General features: G+C 41.4%; 1 protein-coding gene across 1 annotated transcript in view; it reads left to right on the top strand.

Moving 5' to 3' along the window:
• The window catches only part of ntng2a (netrin g2a), a 67,344-nt gene that overhangs the window by 13,919 nt on the left and 37,638 nt on the right, over positions 1 to 15,787 (top strand). The window contains exon 2 of the mRNA XM_053625915.1: positions 5,988 to 6,631. Coding sequence (XP_053481890.1) covers positions 5,988 to 6,631 — 644 coding nt within the window. The remainder of the gene's footprint in view (positions 1 to 5,987; positions 6,632 to 15,787) is intronic.

The raw sequence follows: 15,787 nt of genomic DNA on the forward strand, positions 1-15,787 counted from the left end.
AGTGTAGCACATGCTGGACATGATACACAACTCAGATGGTTTGGAGGATTTGGCAAATGCAGTGTACTGTAATTAAAATGGCCAATTCATTCATTTGGTCAGATATTATTAGTAAGTAGAGCAGGGTATCAACTTGTTCATGGTAATGTCTTTTGGTGCATTTGTCTTATTCTGCTAAGACTATGGATTTATCATAACCAAAATCTGTACATTCCTGAAAGCTTCTTTAGAGCAATGCCATAGTAGAATCATTTTTGATTCCCAGAAGAGCCATTTTGGTTCACTGAAAAACCTTTAAGTCCATGATTCTTTAAAGGTTCTTCTATGGCATCACTCTAAAGTACCTATTGAGGCACTTTAATTTTTATGGGTTTATTAGCAGGACAGTCATGGTTTTAAAACAGTGTTTCAGGGGGAAAAAAAACCCCTAATTTGTCCCAATCCAATTTGCTATCAAGTACTAGAAGCTTACATTTCTATTCATTATCTTAAATGGGTTTTCTGTTTGCCCCTTTGGGGGAACCCTTAAAATTTCCCTATAGGACTCAACAACAGAGGGATCAAAAATGAACCCTTCAGCAAAGATTCCAAGTAGAACCTATTTTAGAAAATGACCCATTTAAAACTTTATTAATGAACTGAAGGTGCTACTAAGAAATGCTATATTTCATGGATATCCATTCAACAAGAGGGTTCAGGCTGTCATGGGAATCATTCAGGATTTTGAAGAACCATTTTGAGGTGCACAGAAAAAGGTTTTAATATATAACCTTTAAGAGCTTGTCTTGGTGGGGGAACTCTTAACCCTTCCAGAGAACCCTTAATGAACGTTTTTCCTAATAGGAAAGAATCTATAGATTACTCAAAGATTTCTTCAGCTACAAATAGTTAGATAGATAGGTAGAACTATTTAGCTCTCGTGGAACCTCTGAGGAACCCTTGTTTTCTAAGAGTCTATGGCCACCAATTAGCATTGGACCAACTATATGCTAAAATCATCACACTTGCCTTGTACAAGCTGAGTAAAAGCTCAACTAGACTTCCATATGTTGTTTTTTTGACACTTTAAACATCAACACAGGTACATCCCACAGCTCCAGGGTTACTTCCCAGGGTTTGATCTTGAACTTGGGTTATTGTCTGTAGGAAGTTTTGTTTCCATGTGGGCACCCTGTGGGTCTTCATCCCATCTCCCAAAAGGTTGATTGGCTTTGCTAAATTGCCCCTATGTGTGTGATGTACTAGCGGCCCATTCAGGCTGAATTCCCACCTCTCCCCCAGTATTCCTGAGATAGGCTCCAGATCCACCATGATAACCAGGATAAAATGATCACTGAAAACGAATGAATGAACATTTCTTCAACGGACAGTCACCAGTCAAAAAAATAAATAAAAACACTCTGCAGGGGATTCTGTGAAAATCTGATAATAAGAAAAACAAGAAGGAAAGGATCAGTTGTAATTAGAGCTATATTACTGGGTTTGACCTTGTATCTGGCTGTGTACTTAATCCGGGTCATTGGCATATGATTTAAATAGAATTGTAGGCTGCAAGCTGAGCATCAGCTGTGAGGTGAATTTCAGCTTATCAGCTAAACCGGCTGAAATAAAATTGAACTGAATGAACTGTTAAATAAAGTTAACCCTAACTCTCATTTACAGTTGTGGTCATAAGTTGTTGCGGAATCTGCAAAATGTTAATAATAAAAACAAAAATAAAAAAATTTAAACCTGGATCATAAAAATTGCATTTTGTTTTTTCCTTATTGCTGCCCTGAATAATCTACTTCACATAGCATAGTCCACAAGACACAATAATAACTGAATTTACACAAATGAACCAGTTCAAAAGTTTACATCCAGTACCCTAACCCTAAACCTAACCCTAACCCTTAATACAGTGTGTCGTTACCTGGATGATCGACATGGTTTTTATGTTTTGTTACAGGTTGTTTGTCCTGAGCAGTTAAACTGCCCACCCTCTGCTCTTAAGAAAAATCCTCCAGGTCCTGCACAGTATCTGTTTTTCGAGCATCTTCTGCATATTTGACCCCTTTCAAACAGTGGCTAAAAGATTTTAAGATCCATCTGAGCATCAGTGAATGTTCGTACCTTTTAGAATAGTATGAGTGTACGAGTACCTCAATTGTCCTCCGTGTGGAAAAGATGGATCTCAACATCATCATCAGCCACTGTTGGAAATATGCCGAAGATGCTGGAAAAGCAAAGAATGTGCAGAACAGTGCGCAGTTTAACTGCTCAGGACAAATGATGGACTCAACAGCTATCACAAAACATAAAAACAGTCATTGATTATCGAGGTAACGACACACAGTATTAAGAATCGAGCGTGTGTAAACTTTTGAACTGGTTGATTTGTGTAAATTCAGTTATTATTGTGTCTTATGGAGTATATGTAAACATCTGTAATGTGAAATAGCTTATTCGGGGCAGTACTATATACATACATACATACATACATATATATATATATATATATATATATATATATATATATATATATATATATATATATATATATAATTATTAACATTTTGTAGATTCTGCAAGGCGTATGTACACTTATCACCTCAACTGTACATGTCAAATGGGAATGTAAACTTATATTAGAAGTGCATGTAGAACATAAGGCCTTAATAGATGAACTATTAATGTCCAGCATGGAAGTCAGACTAGCTTCATGTACAGCACACTGATTCTTGTTTATTGAATCTATGCTAACTAGTTCTGTGTTTTGACAGCCATAGCCGCAGACTGTGTGTGTGTGTGTGCGTGTGTGTGACCACCAGAGTGCAAATGAACATATTGTCAAACACTCTATTTTGCACCTTGTTAGCAGTGACAGGATTCCTGTCAGGCTGGTGGCTGTGGGGGTTTAGCACAAGAGCCACCTGGAGTAGCAGCTGGCCTGGATTTATTGTACTGGGTAAAGGATTGAGAAGCAAAGGTAACCTAAGGTTTGCTGTGCTAAGATTAGATTTCTGACTATGTCAAGATTAAGCTTTAACTGTGTCTTGGGAGTATTGTACATTATATGCAAGTATACCGGATTGCTTTTATACTGTAAGAACTATTGCATAAAAATCTTTCAATATTGTCTTACTTAAAGTGTATAAGAAAGTTATATAAGAGTGTACAGTATAGTTGTGTGTTTCTGTTATTAATTCCAAAGCACTGTTAAATTCTTGATTGTGATTGGCCAGAAGCTCTCAGGTGTATAGTAATGTGCAAGGTTTACTACGTTATCATTTCTATAGTAACAACTCATTCACAATGACCTGTTTGTCAGATGCATAATTTAAGCCTAACAATAAGAGAATAAAAAAAACAACCTGTTGCTATTTAACAAAGAAAAATGGATACATTGCTCTGGTGAAGCTTTCTGTAAAGAGACATTAAACATTCATGAAAGAAGACTGTAGGCAGCGTCAGCACATTAACGTAACCATTAAGTTTTCTGCCATGAGGAAAGTCTTCATTTTGCGGTTTCTCGGTACCATGGCAAGCAGTATTTTTTCTTATTATTACCTTCAAGTGAAAGAGGAAAACAGAGATGCTGGTGAGGGACCCTCTGTTTATAGCTGTTATAATGAAAGTGATAATTGGAGCTAACTTGTTTCATGGAAGTGCCTCAAAAAAACCAACAACAACAACAAAAAAAAAAAAACCCAGCACACTGCTGTCGTATCAGAGGAATATTTTAGGACATGCTGTTGTTGGAAAACAATCAACTTTGGTAACAGTAACACCTCATCAATGATTATTTTCTTATTACAGCACACCATGTTGTATTTTATTCCTTAATAATAATTATTACATTTCAGTTACAAAGACTGTCCTACATTTTAACCTCAGCATACACTGTGTTTTGCCTGTATCGGGATATTTTAGATGTGTCTGTTAACTCTGTAGAATGCCAATATATCTGAGGTACAAATGTATTAAGGGGTCAGGGTGACCACATGACTGTCCATCGGCTAATCCATCCCGTTTCTATGTCATTAAAACACTGGGGCAAATGTGTGCAGCCTTCACAACTATACTAATGACAGGGACTTTAAAAATGGGACAAAGTTAATCTAGTGTTAAGCAGTATAATCCAACAATCCACTAACTGCCATGAAAGACAGAAAGACAGGCCTGTTCTTAAAGCAGGGTGACATATTTAGGATTAGAATTGGACTTTTTCAGCATGTTCACACTCACTCCATGTGTGCTCAGTTGACCTGATTGTTTCCCTCCTCTATTTACTAATAGATATTTCATTGCCGTGGACCATTCGGTTTCTGAATTTTACAGCAATGTATCGTTGACCATTTTTAAATTCTATCCGGTTTATTTTCATCTAAATTATTTGCAATATATCTATAAATATATAACAATACCTATTTCATAAATAGACAAAAAAACCGCACACACATTGGCACATTTAGGGACCCTCTTGATAGTAGGTAGGGCGGCTAGGATCAGGTGGTAGAGCGGGTTGTCCACTAATCGTAGGGTTGGCGGTTTGATTCCGGCCCCACATGACTCCACATGCCGAAGTGTCCTTGGGCAAGACACTGAACCCCAAGTTGCTCCCGATGGTAAACTAGCGTCTTGCATGCCAGCTTTGCAGCCACTGGTGTGTGAGTGTGTGTGAATGGGTGAATGAGAAGCAGTGTAAAGCACTTTGTAGAACTGCTAAGGATAAAAAAGTGATATATAAGTGCAGACCATTTACCATTTAGGTGTATGCTTTTACCCCCCATATTTACCCTCCAACATCCACAATTTTTAACCATTAAAAATAACCTATAACGTATAAATATACCCGACTATGGAATTTGAAAATATGCAGCTGTCCTGGTAGCTAACCACTGGTAAATTAGCTTGCATTTGTAACACAAGCGGAACTGTTTTCATAAACTCTTAGAAACATCAGAAAGTGTTCCCGACTAGTAGCCTATCGGAAAGCTTAAAAAACCTCAAAGAAACAACAAAGAGCCATTAATCTAAGAATGCATTTTGAGAAATGCACAATGTTATTCATCACTAACATTACTTACTAAATTACATAGCAGGCCAGATAGCTAACCACTAATAAACTAGCTTGCGTTTCCCCCAGATTGACAAAAGTGAGATTTCGGTACCTGAATCTTGTTTACAATTGCCAAATTCTTAGCAAAACCTGAAAATATAGTAAAATATAGTAAATATTTTTTACATTTAATAGCATGTTGTAGATTACTAACATTAGAGCTATTAGCTAGCAATTCAGTGGCTAAGAGGTTCCACGATTGCTTCTGATGATAATTTGTTGTCCTAATCCATGGAGCTTGTTTAGTAGAACATGACTAACTGACCTGTAATATCACCCTAACCTAATCAGTTTTATCCAGAAAGTCCGTGTTTAAAATAGTAAAACAGTGGCTTTTCCACTATGTTAAAAAATTTGGCCCAAACACCAATCTATATAATCAGAATCAGAATCAGCTTTCTACAAGGACCATTAAAAGGTTGAGTTCTTTAGTTATAAATTTGTACAATTTGTACTGGTGTCCATCCATCCATCCATCTTCTACCGCTTATCCTCTTCAGGGTCACGGGGAAACCTGGAGCCTATCCCAGGGAGCATTGGGCACAAAGCGGGGAAAATCCATCGCAGGGCACAATCACAATCACATACACACATACACATTCACATACCCATTCATACACTACGGACACTTTGGACATGCCAATCAGCCTACCATGCATGTCTTTGGACTGGGGGAGGAAACCGGAGTACCCGCAGGAAACCCCCACAGCACGGGGAGAACATGCAAACTCCGCACATACAGGGCCACGGTGGGAATCAAACCCCCGGCCCTGGAGGTGTGAGGCGAACGTGTTAACCACTAAGCCACCGTGCGCTCTTACTGGTGTCTTCTTGCATTACCTGGATCGCAGTGTTGACCGATATTGTTTTTGTGTTCCCGGTTTAGGAAAATCCATACCTGTGTAGCGACGAATGTGACGCGTCCACTCCGGACCTGGCCCACCCGCCTCAGCTGATGCAGGACCGTGAACGCACTGGCCTCATCACCTACTGGCAAACGGTGACATGGAGCCGCTTCCCAGATCCGCTGCTGGCCAACATCACACTGTCATGGAACAAGAGCCTGGAGGTGACAGACGACATCGAGATCACCTTTGAGTATGGCCGACCCACCATCATGGTGCTGGAGAAGTCGATGGACAAAGGCCGAACCTGGCATCCATACCAGTACTATGCTGACGACTGCATGGAAGCGTTTGGTATGCAGCCCAAGAGGGTGGAGAACCTTTCAGCAACCAATGTGACTCGGGTCATCTGCACCGAGCAGTACTCGCGCTGGGTGGGCTCCAAGAACGAGAAGATTGTGCGCTTTGAGGTTCGGGACCGCTTTGCCATTTTTGCAGGGCCCAGGTTGCTCAAAATGGACAACCTGTACACACGCATGGAGAGCTTGAAAGGTTTGAGAGATTTCTTCACGTTCACTGACTTGAAGCTACGGCTGCTGAGGCCTGCGCTTGGAGGAACGTACGTGCAGAGGGACAACCTGCTCAAGTACTTCTACGCCATCTCTAATATTGAGGTCCTCGCCAGGTAAGATCTCACGTCATTGTATGCTCGTCACAGTAGTTTTTTTTTTCTCTCCATTTTTCTCCCCCATTTGGTAAGGATGCAGGCTAACACGTATTTCTTCCAAGACACATGAAGCCATCCAATCGCGTACTCATCGGAGAGTGCTATCTGCCCTCTTCCACATACATGACCTCACAGACTCCCATGATTGGCTAGTGTCACTGTGAGTGACAGGGGAGAGACAGCATGACATCCATCCCATCCAGAGAGCACGGCCAATTTAGCTGGGCATAGCTGTGGCATCGAACTTGTGATCTCCCAAGGATAGGGCGAATACTTTTCAGTTGTACCTCAATTGTTTGACAAAATATAAAATGCAAAATTTAGCGAAAATCTTGGAGGTTAGGTTCACATCTGTTGTCGAACTGCACATAGATATATTTCGCCTTAATGGAATACTCCAGTGTTCTTAGCACATGTGGAATTACCACGTAGCTGAATTTTGATTCAGATCTCATAACTGAAGAAAGAACCGAAAACCTCTTTACGTGAAACTCACTTAAAAAAGGGCAGTTGCTGGAAAAGTCAATAAGCAATTTTTTATAAACAAAAAAAAAAACCTTTGTTCATTCTTCAATCCAGTGTCTTTATAAGTCAAGCTCTACATCTGTGTTATTTGTTCTTCCAGACCTGGGACTACTTTTTCGAGGGAAGGATTCGTGGTGTGGATTTGCTTCGATTAATATGTGATTGTGCATAGACACCACAATATTTACCATATTATTACAATGTTTGAAAGATAAAAGTATAAAAGATCACCTCTCTCATATTGGCCTTATCCTAATTCCTTGGAGAATATAACGCTTGTAGTTTCGAATTTGTCTCGTATATTCGCTTAAAAAAAAAAGCTTAGTAGCAGAATTCAATAACTACACTTAGACCTCCATTATAAGTGAACTTTAAGTCAATGGGTTTTCCGGTGTTTTCTCAAAACAGGAAAAAATGTCTCAAAATAGTTTGATAATTGCACACACTCTACTGATGCCAGGAATGGAAAACAGCTAAACAAAGCTGACATATTCCCTTAATATTATGTCTATAGTTATTGATTAAGACTTCTTTCGAAGATTTAAAGCATGTGCTCAGAAGGGAAACACTTCTATCACAGTCAAAGCTGCTCTGTCCTGGATGTATATGTCGGAAAACATATACATTATGAAACTATTCGGGACGAGGGCGTCGATGCACAGCACAAACGTCCGGTAATACAAGCCTTCAATCAATAGTTATTCTAGTATGTCAAACAGGAAATTGTTTTAACGGCGACAGCGAGAGAGCTGGCTTAAAGCAGACAAATGGACCTCACTGAAGCTTGACTGATGTCTCAGTTCCATGATGCCTCAGTTCCATAATGACTAAGCCAGGCATTGAAAATGCTAAGCTAATACCCTGCTGGAAAATTGTTCCTGGATATTTTATTCATCCCACAATATTGGGAAGCGTTTTAGCAGCGCTGAATAATGAAAATGTCTTGGCCTCCCCGATGGGCCGGATGGTGAGTGCTGCTCTAAATAGACTGCACGGAGAGCCGTAGGGTGGCGGAGCGGGGAGTGCGAGTGGCGGGCACAGGGACGTTTCTGTCACACAGCGGAGGCCCAGCCATACTTTCTCTGTCATGCCTCATTTCCGCTTGTCAACAAGTGTGGCGTTATAATCACTGGTAATTACGTTAAATGGGGTATAATAACAAGGGATAAGCATCCCTAACTGAGTAAGATCTAGTGCTACTTGTTCAAAGGAATTCAGGCTTGCTGGTTATTTTTACCGCTGTGGTTTGTGTCTTGTTTCCAAGATCAGATTATGTGTTCCCTCAAAGCTTGTCTAGTTAGGCCAGATCACTAGCCTTGGTGGAGTGCTTCTATAAATATATATATATATATATATATATATATATATATATATATATATATATATATATAAAACAAAAGAGGCTGGCTTAAAAACAAAAAAGAGAGTGGTTTCTGTGTTTTTTTTTCTACTGCTTTTGATGACATCTATGAGTGCTGTTGTAGAGCTGCCTCTTTCAGAAGTGAAGCGTAACTTTCACAAAGCATCATGCAGTACAGTGCCGCATATGTCAAGCGGCATAATGAGGCACTGTCACTCTCTGTGTGTGCGTGTGTGGTTGTGTGTGTGTAATTGTGTGTGTGTGTGTGTGTGTGTGTGTAGCTCGCTCTTCACATCTCCATTTTTGCTTCAGTATTGCAGGAGAGAGTAGACTTGTGTTTCATTCCCCTGCTCTCCTGCACGCTGCCGCGCTGCAGTCTGACATGTGATCCAGGCATAAGAGACTTAGTTCACAGACAGGAGTCCCACTGGATCAAGCCCGATTTGGAAATGCTGGAATAGCATGGGGAGCTCTTCCTCAAGGAGGCAAGCATCCCAGAGACGTTGTCTTGAACCTGATTAAACCTGGAACCTGAGGAAATTAATTAGGTTAGCATTATTCGAAAGGATCGTGTCGAATTTATGCAAAGACTCCAGCTCATTAGCTAGCTGCTTTACCATGGGAGGATCTACACTTCTCGGTGTCTTATTTACTACACGTCCCCCGTCTCCTTTTCTCACTGCTGCATGAACCCTATCTCGGGCTTTGTGGTGCAGCTGTAGTCTGTGTAATGCTACAAATCAGAATCAGCACTGGGAATATGCTGCTGATGTTGGGTGGAGTGCACAGCAGCCAGTTGTGCTGTATTGTCAAAGTGCTGAGAAATCAAAAGTCCACTCTGCAAGAGTGAGTTCGAGTAAGGAAGATGTTAAAAGGAAGCTACACGTGCACAAAAGCGTCAGAGCGCTACACGTGCGCAAGAGCGTTAGACCGCTACACGCGCACAAAAGCGTCAGAGCGCTACACGTGTGCAAGAACGTCAGACAGCTACACATGCGCAAGAGCGTTAGATCACTACACGTGCACAAAAGCGTCAGACCGCTACACGTGCGCAAGAGCGTCAGACCGCTACATGTGCACAAAAGCGTCAGACCGCTACACGTGCACAAGAGCGTTAGATCGCTACACATGCGCAAGAACGTCAGACAGCTACACATGCGCAAGAGCGTTAGATCGCTACACGTGCACAAAAGCGTCAGACCGCTACACGTGCGCAAGAGCGTCAGACCGCTACACGTGCGCAAGAGCGTCAGACCGCTACACGTGCACAAGAGCGTCAGACCGCTACACGTGCACAAGAGCGTCAGACCGCTACACGTGCGCAAGAGCGTTAGACCGCTACACGTGCGCAAGAGCGTCAGACTGCTACACGTGTGCAAAAGCGTCAGACCACAATGCATGGTTAGACCATTTTTAGTGAACAGGCTGTATGTTCTTGGAGGAAACTTGTTGAAATGATCAGACTTGTGCTACAAAAGTACAAAAACCACAACTCAGAAGCATTCAGTGCCAGGAAAACACAGGTTGGAAATTTTCAAGTGATTTGCTGCAAACACTTTGGACTATAAATAGCTGAAACAGAGCTGTTGTCACTTAAGCACTGATCCTATATCAGAGGTCTGATGTAGACAGCAGCCGGGCAGTCTGCGTTAAGACAGATGAATCAGCTGGAAGCGCCCGTTCTGTCTGAGAGCTGGACAGAACCATTATCCTCCCTGACCCCCTCAGTCACTTCCTCCGTCAGAATGATTTTGGAAATGTCAGACTGTCAGCACAGAATCCTGCTTATCAGAAGTTAGTCTGAGGCTTCAGGCGGAAGCCGCACCACCGTGCCTGTCTTGAGTTTCGGTTTTAATTTGCCCTGCGTGTATACGAGGCGAGCTCCTGGCAGAGGAGGCAGCGCTGAGATTGTTACGTGTTGGTAAATACGACCGTGAACAAAGTGACAGAAAAAGCCGCTCTCCGTCAACTTCTGAATGTCCCAGTGTGGGTGTTGGAGAAACTTCTCTTTTGAAGAACATCAAGCCAGCGTAAACCACGCACAAACCTGCCTGCACTATATTCGTTCCGTTCTTGCAGACGTGGGCTAGTTATTGATTTGCTCTAATTCTACTGTATGTGTGTGGGTATTACTTCTCCTCACACCTCAGCTGCTACGGGGGGAATTTCCTTTGTCCTCTCCTGCACAAATTACACGTGAATTCAATTCTACCTGCACACCACAATATTTATATTGAAATGAGAGCATTTCTCCGCTAACCGGTGCTTTGATGCACCAAGCTCTCTGTCTCTATCTCTTTTTCGCATTAACCTCCTTCCCATCTGTCTCTTGTTCTACTCTCTGGCAAGACCGACCCGTGCGAGATACTTAACGGCAGACACTAAGCTCTCTCGGTAGCGGTAAGTGGATTAGCTGATGACTGAGTGAGCACTGAGAAAAACCCAGTGCGGATGAGTGAGGGAAAGAGCTGTTCTACTGCACCGCTCCACTGTTCAGAATCTACAGAGCGGGACCGGTTAGCTCAGATCAACTCGTTCGGCCCGATCCACCGTGTCGTTTAAGATGTAAAAGCTGGAGCTTAGATTTAGTACACTTACTTTAGGGAGGCTGGTAGGTGTATTCTTTGGCTTCGTGCTCTTAAAATATCTCAGGCACAATCCAGGATCAGCGCTTATGACTAAGAACAACCTACGATCAATAGAGGAACACTTTGATACAAGATTAGTGTCTGAAAATCCGTACACATTGTGGAATTTTGACTCTTTATCTTACACATAATTATGTAAACTACAGAATTTCTTCTTTTACATGTATGTCAGATACAAGTAATTGCCTCACACCTCTGGGGTCGGGGGTTCGATTCCCACCTCCGCCTTGTGTGCTCGGAGTTTGCATGTTCTCCCCGTGCTTCTGGTGTCATCCCCCATTCTGAAGATACGCATTGAAGGCTGATTGGCATTTCCAAATTGTCCGTAGTGTGTGGATGTGTGAGTGTGTGTGATCGTCCCCTGCTTTGTGTCCTGAGTTCCATGGGATAGGTTCCAGGCTCCCCGCAACCCTGTGTAGGATAAGGGGTACAGAAAATGGAAGGATGGATGGATGGAGGAATGGATATCATTCTGACTATGGTGCCGGAGCATCATGGACATTTCAACAGCCGATATCTAATGACAAACTGAATGAATTATCCTTATGATCTGTTTTGCTGCAGTACATAACTATGCAACCACTTGGGAAAGCCTGGCATTCACTATGTGAGGAAATCACACTTAGCTAGCAACATTGTAGACCGACTGTTTTTACCACATTTGTTAAACTGGCTCCTTACCAAACATGATCGTTGTGAAAAGATCGCCAAGGCATGATTAAAAAGTTTGTTTAACCAAAAAAAATAAATAAATAAAATTTTTATATATATATATATATATATATATATATATATATATATATATATATATATATATGACATATTTATAAGATGAAATATATTCATGGGTCGTTAATGTTGAGGTGTCAAAGTACGTTACAGTCAGAAGAATCAAATGAAAATTTGGACCAAAACCTGATGTATTCTTTTGAAAGTATGGATTTTTCTAGTAAATTCTATATTGATGCCAAAGGAAAGTGAATGGATATTGAGTTGTTCGGTTGGCTGCTAATTTTCATTCATACAGTAGCTAGTCAAGTTATCATGATTGGTCGAGCCATTTCTTCAAATCTTATTTTTTCATAGTTTTCGATATTGCTGGTATCAAGTATTGTCATCAAATACCAACTGTACAAGTGTGTGCATGCTGCATTCTTTGGATATACAGTATAAACCACAATATAAACTAACTATGTATTACATAAGAGCTTCTAGAGTGTACCTTTCGCCTTAACGCACAGTGTACCTAACACCTTTCACATTAACCCACAGTGCACCTAACACTTTTCACCTTACTTGGTCTGCTCAAGAATTTAGTATAGCATCTTTTTTGATCCGTCTCAGCTGTCTACGCTACCAGACGAGGCATGAATAGTTTGTTTCAACTGAAGACAAAGCACCCAGAACACTTCCTGCACCACTCTCCAGCATGTGCCCTAAGTGTGTCACATGTCATTATGGGTGAATCCGAGGGCTGTTGCTGCTCCTTTCTTTCCTCATGGGTGTCTTGGTGTTGTGAAGAGCAGGCATGCGTGAAGGAGACCAAGCACACATGCACACACAGCTGGGTGAGCAGATCAGAAATCCTCCTCCTCCTCATATTCTCTCCTGGGCCTTTCACAATTTGAGAGAGCGGGGGCTCCATCATCAGCCTGTCCTCCGAGAACTGGTACGCCAACACCTAAAGTTTGCATCCAAAGAGTGACAGAATGGATAGAGATCAGAAGCTTCCAGTCCCAATCCTCAGAGTGCGGTGCAGTACAAAGTATATTGGTTTTAATTAACTCGTTGGCGCATCCCTTGATTATTAAGCATTTTGGAGTTGAATCAAGTGCAGTGGAGCTGGAAAAATACAAAACCGGTCATTAAACGAGTGCATCAAATGCATGCCTTAATAATGCCAGATTCATTCATTCATCTTCAGCAATAAATCCAGGATTAATCCTAGTCAGGATTGCGGCAGATCCAGAACCTATCCTGGGGACACTGGTCTTGAGGTGGGAATACCCCCTGGATGGCCATTGTAGGGCACTACGTACACACATTCACACACTTAATCATACCTAGGAGCAATTTAAAGCCACCAATCACACCATTAAGTGCTCAGTTCTGAATGAACCACATATCACATTCTATCAGTCTGAAGAACTATAGCACAGCTATATATGAAGCCATTACAGTAATATCAGTATGTGTCCATTCATTTTGAACCAAGGAACAAATCAGATATTCTATAAATTCAAGTGCTCAGTATCTAATTAACTGGTGCCACCCATTAGTGTGCTGTGCCATCTCATATCTAGAAAGCTGGACATGCCACTGATACAAAGCACCTAGTGTAGACATTTACTAATTTTCCGCAACCACTCTATCCGGGTTGCAGTGGATCTGGAGTCTTTAATAGGAGCACTGGGGATGAGGTGGGAATACAGTTCATCGCAGGGCACTATACACACACACACACACACACACATTCACACATAGGAGCAATTTAGAGTTGCTAATCCAGTTACCAGAATGTTTTTGGGAACCCAGAGGAAACCCACACAGGGTGAACATACAGTGTGAAACTCCACATTGACAGTAAAACAAGCTCAGAATGGAACTGAGGACCCCCGAGCTGTTCAGTTCCACCAGGGCTGGCAACGAGAGCAGTCCGAAAGGTGCTTTTCAAAGTATGTTATTTATCTCTTATACCACAAATAATTGATTTCTTTACACTGGTATTTTTTAAGTGCTGCCACCTTTTTGGCTTTCAGCATTCTGTAACCAAAGCTCATGTTGAAACATTCTGAATGTGCTTATTTTTGAAACCTTTCATTGAAGCAGTGTTGGTTACAGAGGGTCACCCGCTACAAAAGTAGCAGAGCTTGAATGCTAGGGCATAGAAATCAATTATCCACGCTTACCATCTCGCCGAGTGAAAAGAACCACTCATGCTATTTGAAATATTGAATTAACCGACTGATGTAAAGACGTTCTGAGCACAACTGTCAGAGGTGACCTATTTACATCTTTAGCTAAGCAGTGTGCGGGGGATACAATTTTGCCACCTTTGCATGTGCATCTGTGAATTTTTCTAAGATTTGTGTGTAAATTTCCTTCTTTTTTTTTTGCTTTTGTCTGCAGTTGCTTGTGCATGATGTAATACTTGGCCTAGTTTAAGGAGGAGCTTGGTGCTGTTGGTACAACAGTACAGTGGCGAGCAGAAAGGGGAATGTATTATGGATGGAAGGGTCTAGGGCTGAACAGCACTTAATGCAACCTCTGGGGAACGGCACGAGTGTGCTGCTAAAAAGCCCTGCGCCATAAGAACTGACCATCAAATGTGAGTCCTTGGCCTCGGTTACTCTTCCGCTAAGGTTACAAAGCAGACAGCTCTCAATGCGGCTTCGACGAGAGCACTCTCAATACATTCATTACACTGGCATATGATGAGATACATAATTCAATGATGTCGAGCAAGTGTGGAGACAAGTGTTCTTGGTTATTGCCGGTGTAAAGGAGTTGCTGCGGCTCTCTGTAATGGACTTTCTCTTGGTTGCGCATACACATCTGTATACACATGTGTCGTACAGATTCATTTAGACGCATTTCTCTATAAACTGGCAGATAAAATGTTCCTGTAGACTTCTGAATTCATTCTGCTGCTACCATCATGAGTTCCATCATCAATAAAGATTAATGAGCCTGTTCTGGAAATAGCTATGCAAGCCCAAGCCATGACACTACCTCCACCATGTTTCATAGATAAGCTTGTATGTTTTGGATCATGAGCAGATCCTTTCTTTTTCCACACTTTGGCCGTCCCATCACTTTATTAGAGGTTAATCTTGGTTCCAGAACTTTTGTGGCTCATCTCTATATTTCTTTGCGAATTCCTATCTGGCTTTCTGATTCTTACTGCTTATTACATCTTGTGCTTTGGCCTCTATATTTCTGCACTCGTAGTCATCTTTGAACAGTGGATTGTGATATCTTCACAGGACATTCCAAATTGTTGTATTGGCTATGCCAGTAATAAGAAGAAGAAGAAGAGGAAGAAGAAGAAGATCTGATTTTCTCAGCTTCAAAATAGCTTGCTTTTCTCCCATAGACAGCTCTCTGATCTTCGTGTTGGCTTATCCTTTTTCACAACAAATGCAGTCTTCACATTTGAAACTGAAGGCTAAAACCAAGAGGAGATGTTCAGAGCCATTTACTGTTTAAACAATCAGTCCAGCAGGACACACCTGGCTAACAAAAAGAACCGTCACAGTCAGTCACAGGCCTACAATTTCAGAGGTCTGATACAAAATGTTGTTTAACGCGTCTCCATATAAATACCATGAAATAAAAGCTGAAATTCTAACCTCTCTTCTAATATTCATCTTTCGATCTCAAACCCAAATGTCTTCAGTCTACAGCAAAAAAACAAACAAACAAACAAAAAAACAATAAAAGAACTGGCCTTGCCATTCAATTGATTTGGAGGGGACTATATACTTGCTTAGTAACAGCCAAAACTGTCTAAGCTAAACCAGTCTCTTGGATCTATGCCTGAACTTTTGTTTTCCATTATACATTCTTAGTCTGTGAAAA

Source organism: Ictalurus furcatus, chromosome 5 (genome assembly GCF_023375685.1).
Source record: "Ictalurus furcatus strain D&B chromosome 5, Billie_1.0, whole genome shotgun sequence".
NCBI lineage: Eukaryota > Metazoa > Chordata > Actinopteri > Siluriformes > Ictaluridae > Ictalurus > Ictalurus furcatus.